Source organism: Saccoglossus kowalevskii, chromosome 10 (genome assembly GCF_978046115.1).
Source record: "Saccoglossus kowalevskii chromosome 10, keSacKowa6.1, whole genome shotgun sequence".
In the NCBI taxonomy this organism is placed as follows: Eukaryota; Metazoa; Hemichordata; class Enteropneusta; family Harrimaniidae; genus Saccoglossus; species Saccoglossus kowalevskii.
The window spans coordinates 24,808,753-24,827,597 of record NC_140650.1 but is presented as its reverse complement, the minus strand read 5'-3'; the positions used below and the strand labels follow the sequence as shown (position 1 = coordinate 24,827,597).

At 39.3% G+C, this 18,845-nt stretch overlaps 1 protein-coding gene across 2 annotated transcripts; it reads right to left on the bottom strand.

Moving 5' to 3' along the window:
• Positions 1–11,663: 11,663 nt before the first annotated feature.
• On the bottom strand, positions 11,664–13,897 carry LOC144350261 (uncharacterized). 2 transcript variants are annotated; one of them, XM_078008517.2, is made up of 2 exons: positions 13,619–13,897; positions 11,664–12,641 (listed from the first exon to the last, which is right to left on the bottom strand). In XM_078008517.2, exon 2 carries the CDS (start codon positions 12,610–12,612, stop codon positions 12,055–12,057), a length of 558 nt encoding a protein of 185 aa, XP_077864643.1. In that variant the 5' UTR covers positions 12,613–12,641; positions 13,619–13,897; the 3' UTR covers positions 11,664–12,054. The 2 variants fall into 2 exon arrangements, with proteins under 2 accessions (XP_077864643.1, XP_077864644.1); XM_078008518.2 differs by having other exon boundaries at positions 13,627–13,897.
• Between the last annotated feature and the right edge of the window lie 4,948 nt (positions 13,898–18,845).

The window sequence follows — 18,845 nt, the reverse complement described above, 5'->3', positions numbered from 1 at the left end:
CATAAACTCATTAAAACACCATAAAACTTCACAAAACTCAAAACACTGTGTTGTAAATACTTGTCCACTGAGGCGCGCTTAAATCGTTATAAAGGACCTCGCACATCACTAAATATCAGTTCCAAACAAGTATCTGGACGCTTACATAACATACAATTCAACATCACAAAAAAAGGTAAAAATGATAGGAAAAGCAAGCAATACATTACATTACTGAACAATAGGGTTAGGATTCTGGAAAAGAGTTCAACGTCCTGAGTTACACAGTGTCAGTTACAGTGTCCAACGAGCGGTTCTCTAAGCAATACACAGATAGCTAAAGTTCTAATCAAAGTCTATAAGCGTCTCTTCTCTTGTTGCGTTAGTCCGGGTCATTCTTTGTCATCCTCTTGTCTTTAATGTCGCTCAATTCTTAATTATTCAGTCCTATACGATATTCGTCCTTCCGAAGGGGTTCTGAAATCTTCATGTCTTCAGCGTCGTTCATCGGTGCCATACTGGTAAAGCCGTTAGTCATCAAGCGCGGTTTCTGAGTCGTCTCTGCCATGGAGCTGTTAGTTCGGTTCACAAGAAAGACATACCTTCGCCATTTCACTTTTCTTCACAGGATGTCAATGTGCGTAAAACGCAATGCCCGGGTTCACCACCACGTATCACGGGGGTAAATTCTTCTCCACGGGGTTCTCCACACTTGCCAAGGGGGGAATCTCGTCTCGTCTCTCTATCTCGTCCCCTTGAGGTACAGGATCGGGAAAGTCTCTTATAGTTTACAGTCAGATAAGACACACACAACGAAATACGTTTCAACTCTCGTCTTAGTCGGACTGTGGAGCACTCTATAAGACACAGCGCCCTGGGGAAAAGTCCCCAAGACTATCACAAGGCTGACTCAAGACTCTCTTAGACTGCGTCAACACTCGCCCCAAGGCTCTCCAGGACTGCGTCTGTTCTGCTGTACTCCCCAAGACCAACTCAAAACTCTCTTTATTCATTTTCAAAACTCTAACCAATTACAAAGCAGTGAAAAGACTCTAGAGCGTAACCTTCAATCATAAAGCCAATCACACTAAGTACTGAATACGTCATATCTTTTGATTAATCGTTCACTACATTAATAACTACGGATACCAACTGTCAGAATTAATAGTCAGAATAGTGACGGTTATCTCGTAATTAGTTCCAAATCACTGAGTCGAGTTCCGTCCAAAACTTCAAATAGGCCTAAATGATGACAGACATAACACAGCAATTCAGCTAATAATCAACTAATTAAGTGGATTAACAGATACGCGAAAACAAATTCATGACAGGAACATCCACTATTATGTTTCGTCCATCGAGATCCATTATTGTTTACTTCCATGAAGGTACTAACCATGAATTAGTGAAAGTCACAACAACGTACATGTATTCATGTTGTAGCGACTCTAAAAGTAACTAAATGTATGTAATGATGTTTTATTTCTTAGAAAAAAAATAGCTCAACATAAAAATTGGGGGGTACTCTATTCTAAAATGTGTTTGAAGTGGAGTCACTGTTTACAATTGAGGGGATGGGCCTTCATATTCATGTGCCACTGGAAAATATTTTCAGCAACAAGCCCCCCACTTCCGGACCCATGTGAATTTTACCGCCCCCTAAACGTAGTACTCATGATAACTAAAAAAAAGGTACAAGTACACAGTGAGTGGATACATTCTTACATAACCGGTTTCCTGTTAGAACTTGTCTTGATAATTGTTCACACATTTCTGATCCTTTGTATTTCATGGAATACCATCTGCAGGGGTTCATTAAATAAGTGGGGATACCTTTAAATTTATTATTTTTTTTCAATTTGTCATTCAAACATAATTTGGGTGACACATGCGTCGACTCATGGAGCTAAAAAAAATCTCCATGGTCACGGTCGATTTCACCCTTTAGCGAATCGAACAGCGACCTCTAAGTAATTCACATGTATTATTTATTGCCTTCGAAAGTTCTTTGTTCACGACTCTTTTGTTTCGAGATTTGACCCGCAGTTGTAGCTTACAGTCTTGGAAGCTCATAGACCCTATGAGAAGCCATATTGTCCATGCACAAGTGACGTGGCAAAACACTGCAGGTCAAGCATCTGATTACTTTCTTAGTTACGATTGAATTGGACGATAATTTAACGGGAACAGCTATGAGGGCTTTTCATGGGACACGCTCTCCTCGGCAGCTTCTTCATCGTCTTCGGGGTATGGTGGTGCATAAAGTATTCCTACCGCTTTATTCGTAAGAATTCAAACATATTTAGGCAGACCAACAACCCGACTGTCAACAGCAATGGAATATGACGTTTCTTTACAAGCCGCGATGCCGAGTTCATTGAAGGTATAATCGTCGTTGTGTTCGGTAGTGTTGGGGTCATCGTTGAACAATCTTGGCCTGAATGAAAATGGACCATGTTAGACAAAGATACGGGAAAATTTGTGCATTCTGTAGAATGGCAGCACTGCACTATGCACATATTCTTTGGCATCGCCGGTGCAGTATTTGTCATTGCACGTACGTGTGTCACTGGGCTGAAAGCTTTTGAGCACTTTTTCATGGCCTTGGCTTTTGTCATCAAAGGTATGCTGTTTTACTTCCACGTTCACGCCCGTTCACCTTTAGACATTTCCCTGCACTATATGTTGGTGATTACAGTATTGCTAACCGCACTGGTGACATTCGCCGAAATTTGGAAAACTGATGTACAACTGCTGCCGTTCATTCGCACTGGTCTAACCTTCACTCAGGGTACGTTTGTATTATACTCACCTAATGGCGGCGCCCATTGGGACCCCGACAGTCACTAGAACCTGATGTTTGTAACAATGGCATTCTGCCGGAACATCCTCGCATGTATGGCTGTAATGGATGGAATCTTCGGCGTAATATCTGTCCATTGCCGTGTGACTATCACCCAGGCCAGCACCAACGAAATTCGCCTTGAATGCTACGATAAGCTTATCGATGAAATTTGAATGTCATGCCGGTACATTGACGTTGACGCTCGGCGTAAATGTATGGGAAGTGTGTGCGTCCCCGTGAGAAGAGCCCAGGGTGTATACTCCACGAACATGTATACTCCTCGTTGTTGCTTTCGTCTTGTTGATACATTAACTCAAGCAGTTAATCCCAGCTCCCGTTCCATGCCCATGTTTCAGAAGTTTTTACCTATAATTGTTTAGGGGGTGTTTAGCTTTTATTTGAGGATGGGGGAATATGTACATTGTAAAACTGAATAATTGAGCATTTAAAGCATTTGAGCAGTTTTTTAAAAATTACGAAATACTAAACAAATGTAGTACTATTAAAATAAAATATATGAAATTCAGAAAGAAAAATAAGCTGCCCTACTGTAACAATACATCTGATTTTAATCAGTTTGATCTGGACACCTTCAATAAATGGTTTCACTTCACTTCTCTGTACTTCTGTTCTTATTGTCTGCTTTGGAATGATCGCGAAATCAGTATACATACAGATCAAGCCTTGCGCGTTATCCGATACTTTCGACCTGAAGCTCGTTCGGCCAAAAAATTGCAGTTTTTCTGCTATTTTTCCATCAAATATCAACCTTCCTACAGTTTATCTGACTTGCAGCACGTCACTCGCACCTGGAGATTGTACATTGCATAATAAGCTTATAAATATTTATAACTACATTTGGGACGTAACAAAGATCGAAATCACTCTGGTCCTGGTCGATCAAAGGGTGTTAGCCTGCCTGACAACATAAGACAAATATTGAATCGTTTTTCTTGGTGTGTGAATGGAATATTGTATGTAGCTGCGATTGGATTCGTGGATGGGCGTGGAATTTATTACATGTGTGAAACAGGCTTTTGATACTGTACCTGCGGAAACGCATCTCCATTGTGTGGGAGAACTGTTATGTAGTAATGTAATCACTAAAGTCACTGACAGTGTCAGACACTTTATTGCAGTCTTTTTATTAGACTTTATTTTATGTGCTAGTATATTATTATTTTGTGATAGAGATATTTAGTATTAAATCTAGATTTTTATTCTTTTATTTGAATGTGTATTGTCCCTCACCATGCCAGTCTGCCCCTTTACAAGTTCTATCTTGCTTCCCCGACTCCGTCAGAAAAAAGCATTTTGAAATCCTAGCCAAGACGTCAACCACCAATGATCACGACCAGTGATGATAATGGAGTTTCACACTTTTTACCAAGTGGTGTTGATACTCATTTGTTAATCTACCAGATATGGCCTTTCATGGCCATAAATTAAATTAACTGTATTCTGTTTCTTCTGTGAAAATTGCCATTTTATATTTCCAAAACAGTTTTGATATTTGTTAGGTTCGATTAGGTACAGTTAGCAATTCTTGATATTCATTGGTCGTTCAAGTGTGATATTTCCCGTATATATGGTGTAGCGTTTCAGAGAGTCTAGATTTCAAAATTACCTCAAATCCCCTAGTAAGGTTGCGCCTTTGGCGCTAGGTTGGTGAGTAGATCTCGCCTCTCATGCAACATTTTGTGCCACCGCCTCTATGGTGTACATTGGATTGAGACACTCCTTCAGAAGGGTTGATATTTCCCGTATATATGGTGTACATTGGATTGAGACAGTCCTTCAGAAGGGGCGATATTTCCCGTATATATGGTGTACATTGGATTGAGACACTCCTTCAGAAGGGTTGACATTTCCAGTATATATGGTGTACGGTGGATTGAAACACTCCTTCAGAAGGGGCGACATTCCCGTATATATGGTGTACAGTGGATTGAGACACTCCTTCAGAAGGGTTGACATTTCCCTTATATATGGTGTACGGTGGATTGAGACACTCCTTCAGAAGGGGCGACATTCCCGTATATATGGTGTACAGAGGATTAAGACACTCCTTCAGAAGGAGCGATATTTCCCGTATTTATGTTTTATATTGGGTGGGGATAGTCCCTCACAAGGAGCGATATTCCCCGTATATATGGTGTACATTTGATTGAGACACTCCTTCAGAAGGGTTGACATTTCCCGTATATATGGTGTACGGTGGATTGAGACACTCCTTCAGAAGGGGCGACATTCCCGTATATATGGTGTACGGTGAATTGAGACACTCCTTCTGAAGGGTTGACATTCCCGTATATATGGTGTACAGTGGATTGAGACACTCCTTCAGAAGGGGCGACATTCCCGTATATGGTGTACGGTGGATTGAGACACTCCTTCAGAAGGGTTGACATTTCCCGTATATATGGTGTACGGTGGATTGAGACACTCCTTCAGAAGGGGCGACATTCCCGTATATATGGTGTACGGTGAATTGAGACACTCCTTCTGAAGGGTTGACATTCCCGTATATATGGTGTACAGTGGATTGAGACACTCCTTCAGAAGGGTTGACATTCCCGTATATATGGTGTACGGTGGATTGAGACACTCCTTCAGAAGGGGCAACATTCCCGTATATATGGTGTACAGTGGATTGAAACACTCCTTCAGAAGGGTTGACATTTCCCTTATATATGGTGTACGGTGGATTGAGACACTCCTTCAGAAGGGGCGACATTCCCGTATATATGGTGTACAGAGGATTAAGACACTCCTTCAGAAGGAGCGATATTTCCCGTATTTATGTTTTATATTGGATGGGGATAGTCTCTCACAAGGAGCGATATTCCCTGTATATATGGTGTACATAGGATTGCGACACTCCTTCAGAAGGGTTGACATTTCCCTTATATATGGTGTACGGTGGATTGAGACACTCCTTCAGAAGGGGCGACATTCCCGTATATATGGTGTACAGAGGATTAAGACACTCCTTCAGAAGGAGCGATATTTCCCGTATTTATGTTTTATATTGGGTGGGGATAGTCCCTCACAAGGAGCGATATTCCCCGTATATATGGTGTACATTTGATTGAGACACTCCTTCAGAAGGGTTGACATTTCCCGTATATATGGTGTACGGTGGATTGAGACACTCCTTCAGAAGGGGCGACATTCCCGTATATGGTGTACGGTGGATTGAGACACTCCTTCAGAAGGGTTGACATTTCCCGTATATATGGTGTACGGTGGATTGAGACACTCCTTCAGAAGGGGCGACATTCCCGTATATATGGTGTACGGTGAATTGAGACACTCCTTCTGAAGGGTTGACATTCCCGTATATATGGTGTACAGTGGATTGAGACACTCCTTCAGAAGGGTTGACATTCCCGTATATATGGTGTACGGTGGATTGAGACACTCCTTCAGAAGGGGCGACATTCCCGTATATATGGTGTACAGTGGATTGAGACACTCCTTCAGAAGGGTTGACATTTCCCGTATATATGGTGAACGGTGGATTGAGACACTCCTTCAGAAGGGGCGACATTCCCGTATATATGGTGTACGGTGAATTGAGACACTCCTTCTGAAGGGTTGACATTCCCGTATATATGGTGTACAGTGGATTGAGACACTCCTTCAGAAGGGTTGACATTCCCGTATATATGGTGTACGGTGGATTGAGACACTCCTTCAGAAGGGACGACATTCCCGTATATATGGTGTACGGTGAATTGAGACACTCCTTCAGAAGGGTTGACATTTCCCTTATATATGGTGTACGGTGGATTGAGACACTCCTTCAGAAGGGGCGACATTCCCGTATATATGGTGTACAGAGGATTAAGACACTCTTTCAGAAGGAACGATATTTCCCGTATTTATGTTTTATATTGGATAGGGATAGTCCCTCACAAGGAGCGATATTCCCTGTATATATGGTGTACATAGGATTGCGACACTCCTTCAGAAGGGTTGACATTTCCCTTATATATGGTGTACGGTGGATTGAGACACTCCTTCAGAAGGGGCGACATTCCCGTATATATGGTGTACAGAGGATTAAGACACTCCTTCAGAAGGAGCGATATTTCCCGTATTTATGTTTTATATTGGGTGGGGATAGTCCCTCACAAGGAGCGATATTCCCTGTATATATGGTGTACATAGGATTGCGACACTCCTTCAGAAGGGTTGACATTTCCCTTATATATGGTGTACGGTGGATTGAGACACTCCTTCAGAAGGGGCGACATTCCCGTATATATGGTGTACAGAGGATTAAGACACTCCTTCAGAAGGAGCGATATTTCCCGTATTTATGTTTTATATTGGGTGGGGATAGTCCCTCACAAGGAGCGATATTCCCCGTATATATGGTGTACAATAGACGGAGACACTCGTTCAAAAGTGTGATATTTTCCGTATATATCAGTGGCGGTGACACAGGGGGGGGGGGGGTTTGATGGGGGCTCTCGAAAAATCCTTGGGGCGTCGCCCTTCCAAAATTAAGCTGAAACCCTTTGTATCAGCAAAATTTGCTCCTCAAAATGCAGGAAATAGTCTTTCAGAGGGTGTAGAATTCAAATTTTTTTAAGGGGGAGCATACCCCCGAACCCCGTAGTAAGGTCGCGCAAAATTTCGTGTCGCCGCCTCTGTATATGGTGTATAGTGGATGGAGAGTGCAAACAGACAATTGAATTCAAAGCCACACTCGTCGACCATAAATCACGAAGTAAAAACATGTATATATCCGGCAAGTACTGACGAGAAAAGTCATTTACTGACTGACTGACATGCCACCGGCAAGTCGTTTTTAGTAACTTTGAAGATCGCCTAGTCGGTCGGTCGTTTGACTGATTGTGCTAAATTTGTGTTTATTAATAGTCGGATTCGTCTAAGAAATACTAGTAATATATTTACCGTCCCAGTAATCGCTTAGGCAAACATTGATACGACATATCCACTACCGTTATCGCCCATACCAATGCGTTCACATGATGTATACGTTGTTACTTTAGCATGCTTTGCAACTTTCTGAAACATAGATTATTTTTTAACTCGTTTTTCCACTGTTGCTATAGTGATAACCCGAATGTTTTCCTTCCTTCATTTAGATGATTATTCACCGAATCGGCGTTTCCTCTACTGGCAGCGAATTCTTCCCAGGCATTGGATTGATGCCCACTCGAGTGCTCCCAATACTATCTTGGGGATTATAAAATGATGCCGCGATTTCTGCTATTTCTACATTGTCTCGCCATCAGTGCTTACGTATGTGATAGAGGTTTCTCTTGCATTCCGTACCAAGTTTTCTTTTTTATAATGGAGGAACTGAAATGCAAAGATTTTATTTATTTTTTATAAAACAAAACTACTATTATTAACTAGTCTCTATACACATAGTTTATTCATTTGCACGTCCAGTATTTTGAACGCCGTTATCTAGATATTGGCGGCTTCAACAGTTTTGAGATACAAATTTACCACTTAGATGTATGACGTCACGAGGTATAGATAATCAATTTCCAGTTCATGTTCTGGTTGTCTATTAGCACCAATAGACACTGGTTCAAGCGAACAGATGTGAACATAAACATGAACATAAAAAATAAATATTAAAACAGACATTGTGGCGTTGAGTCGTATGAGTTAACCCTCATATAGACGTGACTGTTTTTACACACATCTGTAAGTTGAAGAGCTCGAATTTAGGCCTACATGTATGTCAACATCATCATTGTCCAACACAAAAATTTTACAATATATTTAGGTTTATTGTCAAAACTCACAAAATACGTCACAAAATCGTACACAGGGGAACAGTCACGATTCACTGACGTCCGTAAATCCTGGTTTAATTCGTATGAGGCGGAATACGGAATGGATATGAATAGTCAGCCGATTGTAAATGATAGTTAACAAATAAAATAATTTTGCTCATATTTTTGGACAACCATATCTTGAATCATATACAAGTAAACAAATCAAATGAAAGGCTACTGTTGTATGCATGGGAATTCTTTCACGCAAGAACGTCGAATTTATTTTGATTTCGTCGACTATAAAGTTACTCCTAACGTCCGGTTAGGATTGTTTTTACATCACGCTGAATGACTTGCACACTTTCACTACTGTTTCATCGTTTGATGCATATTTTGTAGAAATAACATTGCGTTAAATTGATCGATTGATTGACTGATTGCACAAGCAGCTGTGACGAAATAAGCAACTGTTTTCATTACGTATGTAATAAGTTCCGTCTCTTTGCAAGGTTGGTGTATGTAACAAAACTTACTTGTTTGGACTTTTTTCACACATCTCTGTGATTTAATTCGACGTTTGTTTTTCCTCTGCATGTGCTAATACCCCTTCTTTCGCGGCGTAAATTCGTATATATTCACATACCATGAAACTCGATCCCTTTGAGGGGGTATGAGGGAGGTGGGAATCAATCGGTCTGTTTTTCTCTCCTGATAGTGATTCTCGCTGGCGATTCGTTAAATGAGCATTAACTTGAATACTCGCACCTGAAGATGGTACTCGGGTATTGTCATCAGCAACATGGATCGGCACAACGACGGCACTACTCGCACAACCCATGATCAACAACTAGTATGATGAATTTAAAAAAAAATACCTGCTGATTATACTGCTTCTTCTACACGTGGTCTATGCCGTCATTGGTGACAACGACGACGACGGCGACGACGACGACGACGACGATGATGATGATGATGATGATGACGATGACGATGACAAACATTAATTAGTTATACGTACGTACGCTATTCCATTTGGGTTTCGCCATAGACAGTATATTACTGACAAGGTTTCACTGACAATACGCCTGTATAATTTCTTATGATCTCGTTGACATATCTAGAACAAACACGTGTTAAACGGAAAAAAGGAAAACGTATATTTTCGTCTTGAGTCCTACTTGCAAGTGCATGTGTTCAGACCAGTCTCACTTACCTCATGATATGTTTTTGGAAGGCAGAGCGAATTGTACTGTAATGAACTGCAGAGTGAACAGCTGACTGCGGGAATCCCAGAACCTTCCTGATGTGAGGAGAACACGCTAACCGCCATACCGTCGCTCAATGTTTGATTGAATAATAATAAAAATTAACAAAGATTAACAAGCCATGCATGGCACAGTCCCGTTAGTAATCGAATTTAAGATATATAGTTTTATTTATAGTAATATAGCTGGTATATAAACATGTCAGGAATATAATTATAATGATTGTTTAACATTAAAATGATTGACATTTGTATCCGATCGTCAAACAAGTATTGAGAGATATTGCTCTGGAACAGCATTAATTAAAACAAAATCAGCCATTTTGAATACATGTATAATGAATATATAAAATTTGAACATAATCAGTCAAAGCATGTCAGAGATATGGCTCTAGAAGCCCATTCATTAAATGGAAATGACCGCCAGTCGGCTATTTCGAATCTTATCTTAAAAACAAATGATGTGCGTCAAGGTCTTATAATGGCTAACGTATATACCAAGTTTCAACAAAATCCATCTGTAAACAGCCGAGAAATGCTTGATTTTGACGATTTTTTAGTACAAAAATTGCCGCCATTCGGCTATCTTGAATCAGATCGTGAAACAAATTGACGTGCATATGTATAATATCATGTACGATACATGTGTGAAGTTTGATTGTGATTGGTCCAGGCATTTCTAAGATACAGGTCCGGACGCACGGACGCACAAGGGTCAAAACATAAGTCCCCATTTTCGGACTGCTAAATAAGTAATATGTTGTATTTGTTCTTCAAAGGTACGTTTTGAACTGTAGGATCCGAATGTTAAATTTACCTCAAAGTCTGATGAAAGAAAATGATTCTAAAAATGCTGCGATTTTTTGAGAATGTAATTACCAACACAAGTATTCGTCTTCATCACCAGGAAATTAACATGCATATTTATTTGTTCCATTCATTCAAAGTCACAATCAGATGCTTGGGAATCTCTGAATTATCTAAGAATTATTTATTACGGATATAAAAATGTTGTTTGCTGTATGTTACAAATTAACCACTACTCTAGCAAACCATCAAACTATTTGGAGATAAGAAAAGAAAAACATTTGGAAAAAACTTATGTTTTCATGTATGAAGCAAACAAATGTCTCTGTATTTGTGATATTTACCAAAATGTTACTAAATCAGCTTATGTTTACATAACCCACATAGTATCGATGGTAATCACGTGCACTATGAGAGTGGGGAAATAATAATGTAGTAGTATATGATGTCAGTACCGTACTTTTATTAGCGCAGTCAAACGTGATGTGAACTGTAGTCGTTTAGTAGCGTCCTCTCATATACCAGTAGCTGTTTAGTACATTTCGCAATTAATGTTATTCATGGTTGAGGGCGCTACATACAGCAACACCTCATATGTAGTACTATTTTTTTCGTATGTTTAATTGTCAGTGAATCTTATAATTTGTAAATGTAACATTGGAATTTGTTTCCACTTTTTATCTGTCACTGTTATTCATTTTGTGTATTGTTTTGTAGTTTTTAGTGTCTCTGCTGCTGTTCTTTCCGAAGTCACTAATGTGTGAAAGGAAAAGCCAAACAACATAATGACCCCTCAAGAAAAAGCTCGACAAATGTAGGAGAATGCAATTTACAGTTTTTTATATTACTTTTCATTCTCTAGATATTCAACTTTTTATCAGTATTATGTAGTTATCCATCTTGATTCCCAAGCAAAGGATTATGGGTAAAGTATGAAATCATAGAATCTGAATTGGTTTTCATAAATAAATATAACATAAGACACTCTCTTCAAATGTTGTCTTATTTGCATACATCCATGTATATTTCAATGTATAGATAGTTTATATTGCATCACAAGTAGTTCAATCGATATAATGAAGAGTGTGGTAGATAACAGACAACCTTGTCCAATACTCCTCTGCAAAGTGTGAATTGAAATCTATACTTTACATTCACTTTCGATACGATGGTGTTCTCATGTAGAGCAGCAAATGTCGGGCTTATGTAAATTAGTTTTAGGGACCAGGGGTCCGATAAGAATGACGTCACGAGTAAACGCATCGAGAACAGTAGCACGTCACAGAGTAGAAAAGAAAAGTATACATTTTTATTATACTTTGAATATAATGTCATTTATAAAAAAAGGATAACTTATTCGGTAATAAATAATAGTAAATTGTGCAAGGTCACTTGCACCCAATGCAGTCCAATCTATATTTAGGTTTGCGAATTATTCGCCTCCGTCTCAGATTGTAGCGTTTCCAGTAAAATACAATAGCACTTCGCTTCTTCGAAATATGAAAATCTTCTGTAATTGTAGTTTTCATCTCCTTCTCTTCCTCTTCTTCCTCCTCTTCCTCCTCAGACTCCCCTTCACGGCCCAATTGTCTGACCAAGTGTCTTTTAACTGCCTTCGGGTTGAGTAATCCATTCTCAGGTGGCGTGGAAAGTTTTTGCAGCGCCCTCAACGTACACCAATGCACATGCGCGTGATTTCGAAGGGTATATATGGTAATGATAGATACAATATACGCAATGATGATGTGTGTGACTATTCTGATGACGTCACAGCGGCCATCGCTTCCCACAGCAATAAGTAACAAAATAAGTCCAGTAAGTGTCCAATGACAGCGCCACTGATTAGTCTTCTTCTCGATTTCCTTTCGGGAATCAGGCATGTCTTGAATAACTGTGAACTGACTCGAATAAGCTGTAGTCATGGTAACTACAGTCTTCGTCCCCATCCTATTTTTGGTCACTCCCAGCAGCAGATCTGAGAAGACAGTAAGCACAGTTTATAATCTCTCAAAAACAACAAGTGTGTCAACCATATACGGCATCAGAAGTTTGACGTGCTATTTCAAGTTATCATTGATGCCTGTCTGTCTGGTGGAGCCATAATGCTGCGGATGTTGCTTGTAATCTAACACTACTTCTTATCACGGGCTTACTATTGGCGACGTGATTGAGAACGGGTATTATAATAGTATGCACTGCATACACTAACAAACATGGTTCAATTTATTGAAAGACTGTGTGGTTATGGATCGGCATAGTCGTTCTCAGACTCAGTAGCATGGAATAGTGACAGCGATTTATCACGATGACCGTCCCGTGGTGGCGGACAATGCACCCATAGTTCTTTGTCAGCCAAGCATCACCGTGTCACGAATAGACCTAGCCACCTCAGTACACCATCTAATCACAACAATGCACTTACTATACGGTGTCTATAATGCACACACGTTTTGGTTTGGCGTAACCAAGACAGTGACGGTATAAATCATACACCACAGTCAACAAAACTGAATTACAGGAAATTCTGAATTAATATTAAAGATGTTTTTTTAAGTACTTGGTAAATGCTCACGTTAAAAACAGATCAATGAGTACGGAACTGTGTACATTTGATTTACGTGTATAATCGTGATTAAAATATTATGTATATTGTACGGTATGGAAAGTATATTTCGCTCATCTTTCACTCCAAAACTATACGTCGTACTGATTCAATTAATAATTGTTCATGGTAATTAACACACCATTGTCATGAGTATATTTTAATTATCATGCCATTCACAATTTCGTATCCATAGTAACACGTCTATTATTAATATATGCCGACAAAATACATCTCGTAATAGATTAATTAATGTATAAAGGAAATTATAATAATAATAGTGAAATATTTGTCTTTCGATATATGTCAAATATCGTGCTTTGTTGAAGACACATGAAATCGACACTTACTCACTTACCGCTGAAGTGACGTACTGAGACCCCGATCCAGATATAGCAAGCCTAGTTCAAATGAAGTACATACATATCCATATTGAAGTCTTCAAGCTTTGGTTCGATTTTCCGGTTGACTTAACTGTTGACGACCGGCGTTTTGATCTTATCCTGCCATCCTTGTTGTCAACGCTAACCAGGTGGCTGACCAGCTGGGCAGCAACTGGGTCAGAGTAGTACATAACGCAATCAATATGATTGGAGAGCACCCATTTCACTGCGGAAGTGTTTGACAGTCCTGTGACCAACGCGTAGTCACGTGACTAAGGCATGAGTAATGTTACTATTAATAGAAACACCGACGTTGCTTTATAGATTCGGTTTCGAGTTACACCGGCATAATTTGTGTAGATAAGGTAAACACTTGAACAAATATAGGATAGGTCGTCGCACTTACTTAGACATGACGCCATTTTTGATACTGTGAAACATCGAAGTTTCCGACGGTGCTCACAGAAGACGTATGCACGGAATAGAGCCCGGCTGCGGAGTGCTGTATACGCCATTCAACGTTTATGCCAGCTTATCCTAAACCGGGTATATAGACTTGCTGTTATCTCGTTTAACGCGTAGCCTCTCATTGACATTAATCATGATGATGTAATTTTTACTCGCCGTGATTTATATGTTCTGTACTTCTTATTGAGATTATCGCGTACTGTTCCAAATATAGTATCTCGCCATCTGCTCGTCTGCATTTACTTTCCTATATTGTAACTACCATGGCAAGGTGCCATCATCATGTCTTATGTCCACCATTTCTAGTGTTTATCGTTGTTTACAATGCCACTAGCGTCCCCGTGTTTCCCATATTGTCTATTCTGGTCTAGTTTTTTTTTTTTACGTAACGTAAACTTATACAACTCCCCATTAATTCGCTTCTACTAGCAGCAATTAAGTGATTCCGTGACGTCGGCATGACGTAGGCAGTGTCGTACAAATAGACGACTCTGTCTAATTGGTTGTGAAGTTTGTCGTATAACAATACCTCTTTAAAAACACGTTTTTAAACTTACTTCAAGTCACTTAGTACGAAAACTTCCCATTTTCAATCAATAGTATACTTTAGTTTTCTTACAATTGTATAAGCTGATCCCATCTTGTTTCAAGTTTCTTCACCCTAGTAATATGAAATGGCACTTACATAAACCTAACGAAAACGATATCGCGGTTTTAATGTTGAACCCTGAGAAATATATCATCTTCTACTTAGGAACAACATCATAAAACCTTTGATTTTCATGTGACCGCAAATAGAATGCTGCGTAGTTCCAAACAATAACTTCATTTTGGAAGACGAGGGTGTATAGTAGACATCAGCTGAGTAGTGTTTTCTGTAAGCCGTATATGCGCTCAGCTTGCCCAGTGAAGTCAGGAAAATTTCATTATTTGTTCAAGTTTATACTTAATGTCGTATATGATGTCAAACATCCGTGTACGCCAATTTTCGGAAAGAGTTTCCTAAGGCCTCCTCACCTTTAACCTGAACCCTAATCTTAACACTCCAGTCCCACAATGCAATTCGATATGCCCCCTAAATAATTATAAGTGACCCTAAGTGGAGTATATACCATTGAAATGGAGTTGGGGTACTGGAGGGGTTTTAAGTAACTCTTAACTATATTTTTTACCAATTTTCTTGCACGACATAAGTCATTTGGGTACGCTAAATTTCTATTCGACACTGCTAAATTCTCATTTCACTCTCTGGTTATAGAAGTTTCATTGTTTCATTGGCAACTTAAAAAAATATGGCTCCAGCTAAACCTGGAATCGAGAGCGTGATTAGATGCCGTGATTAGAGTTATATAGCGCCACCTGAAAGGTTTTTGTAAACAACTTTCTGTCTTATGGAATTTTGGGATGTTGTCATTTCTGGCTCGAAATTCCATATTTTCAAAGATAAAGAATAATAGTTCTTGTCCAATTCTTGATTTCTCCAGACATCCCACACTCCACACACTCCGGTATTTTTCTAATTGAATTCCGACCACATGGGCGGATACACGATTTTAATGGGGGGGGGGGGCAAACTTTAAAATCGCCAGACTAAGTTAATGATTTTTTTATATTATACAAAACCGAATTGAATAAATTTTTCAACAGGGGGTCCGGACCCCAAGAACCCCCCACCCCCGATCTACCACTGGCCCAATTACAATAACATGCCAAGAGTCAGCGTATACGATGGATATGAAATAGACCTCCACTGATGGTGCCAACATAAAGAAATGTTGGTATCTCCCAATTTTATGTCACTCTTGGCAAGGAAATCTATTAGTTACGATTACAGACTTTAATTTGATAAACCGCAACTTTCTCGTTCTGTGTAAGCAGGACGTGGAGTTTTAATTTATATACAAGTTTCATCCATAAAGAGGTTGTAAGTGGCAATATTAATGTTGTTCATAGACTAGGAACTTGTATTCATGTGACGATTGTTTATGTTCACACTTTTATTATTATGCAAATTGTAAACTATTTTGTTCTTGCATAAGGAGATTGCAAATGGACGTCTATTCAGATGCAAACGGTCAAGGGACAAACTGGGTCAAAAACTTTAGGATTGTATGTTATATTCATGCTCTCTGATGCCCCTGGATAAAGTATATTTAAAAAAAAAAAATAGGTCACATGTATTTTTTATTGCTTCATAACGCGGGTTTGAAAATGGGTTATTATTAAACCGTTGCATTGTTTTACCGATCAAAGATGTGTGAAACTATTTCCATTCCATTTCCATAATCTGAGCCCAATACAACGTCTAAAACATGGATCATTTCCTGTGTTGAAATTATAGTAAAGTCAAGTACATGTACATATAATCATGGCAGATATTATGAGCTCCTACTACATTTCCTGTTAGACGAGTGGCAATTACAGTGTATTCACAAAAGCACCATTCAGATTAGTGAAAATGTTTTCTGGCAGAGAAAACATAATTCAGCCAACAGAAAAACGCCGTACGGACTACCGAGGTGGGTTTTTTGATAAAATAAACATTGCACTCTACACTGTACAGTCAATTGTAAGTTTAAATGAGCGTACTTTATTTACTTGTCAGTTGTTATGATTTGCACTCTGCCAATCTGCATAATATCGCAGTATTCTCGTAATAACATGATAATAATATTCGGAGCATAATTACGTGTGAGATAATGTGAGATTATTTCATTTGCCAATTTTACTGCCTCTCAGGACTTTGTCGCTGGTAATTGAATAACATTTAGCCTCTCTCGAGTTTTCTCTCGAGTTATTGTTGCAGGCAACTGTACATCACCTTACCATAGTATTCTGCATATTCAACGGCTCAGAAAAGTAGAGACGCAAACTTATACACGAACAGCGTAACTAAAGTGTGGTTCAGAAATGACGTTACAATTCGCTGTAGCGCCCGCGGGGAAATGACGGCCAAGTGAGCGCTTCGTTCGTTTATTCATTTTCCCAATGTTTTAACCAGGGTCATTTAAAGCGATACAGACGGTTTAACTTTAAATTTATTTTTATTTTAATAAAACTACAAAAGAATCATTGTGAAAGTGATAAATTGTGGACTTTTGTATCCCTTTAAACCAATAAATATTGATATAGCGCCCTCTGGTGGACTATATTCAATTGGTTTTCAACGTACAGTCTTTTAATAATTAAAAAAGTTGGAACGTTCTCTCATTAAAAAATGTGAAACCGAAACCTTTCCAGAAAAAAATATATATTGGCAATATATTCTGAATTTTATCTGTTTGTTTCTTGTTCTTGAGTGGATTTCTACCCCATGATAAAGTATATAGTGCTAGCCTGAATTGCACAAATTTCAATGGGATTACTGTGCTTCGTGTAGCGCGCTTTTTCCGCGTTGCATGGGACCCGTATCGCGGCTTCCACAGACACACAATAACAGACCCTCTCTCAACAAATGTACACAATGGTCTCATCGCTGGTTGACTCCCGAAGAAGACAGGCAGTTTGAAACATATAACATTCAACCACAGAGGGCAACTTTTCAGATCTTCAGAAGCAAGGGCGCCCTCTACTACCAAAAAGTTGTTGTCACCGGTTCCCAGCGTACTACACTACAGGTCTGGGAACTTCGGTTAAAATCAGACCAATCAAAGAAGTGGCCTGAGGCAGTGTCTGAGAGTTTTCAAACTTGTGTACCAGACACCAAGACAGGAAACTTTCATATTTTTCCATTCTTTCCGGAAAGCCATGCATAAAATATTAGTTTGGTGCCATTTTTGTGCTCGACCACGGCACAGCACCGGCCGGCATGTGCTTGTTTTGACTTTTACCAGCCCGATCGAAAAGTTCTCCGTATTGGCGTAGAGGCTGGTAGCAAGTAATTTCAAACACTTTCCGACGGTTGAAATATCACAGCCCGAATTGCAACGAACGAGAAAATAAAACGAATAGTTCAAAACTTACACACGAATAGTAACGCTGTGTAGCTTCATTTAAAGCTAAAAACGCAAAGGCTCATGGGTAGACGCTTGTTTGTAAACAATGACACGTTATGGCCATCTGACGCATGCGCAGGTGACGACTCCCCCGCTTTAATCTTTGCGTCTCAAAATATACAGCATAACTTCCACAGAGAGTTGTTTTGTCAGTGGGCATAGACAACGCTCCGACATCTTCGTACTGGTTTACATACAAGTCGAACCGTTTTCCAAGAAAAATGAAAATAAATAAAATAAAATAAAATGAAAATTTGTTTGTGTCCAGTTCTCACTCCTTTTCAAAATATCAAGATGAGAACCCTCGGGTATCAAAAGTATGAATTCGAAACGGCACCTGACAACACATAGACCCCGCATTCCTTCCAATAAAACGATGTTTAGAAAATTATAACACCAGCCGTATGCCTTCTCATCCCATCTTGCAAAAATACTGTCTTGTTTAATAAATCACATAAAACGTCCATATCTATTTTTGTCTCGGTCCCTAAACTTTGTGATGGTAGTTAAGCCATTTCTGTCACACTTGGTGTCCTAAAAATTGTTGTTGAATATTAAAATGTTATCGACACAGAAGAGCTATGACTCATCCCTTAGAATTGCGTAACACTAAGGTACGACGCCAAAGGGAATCGCAAATAAAAGTCAACAAAAGTAAACCATTTTCTCTTATCACACAATCAAAACTATCACCAATCGACTCCATTCACCAGCTCGAAAAACGCGACAAA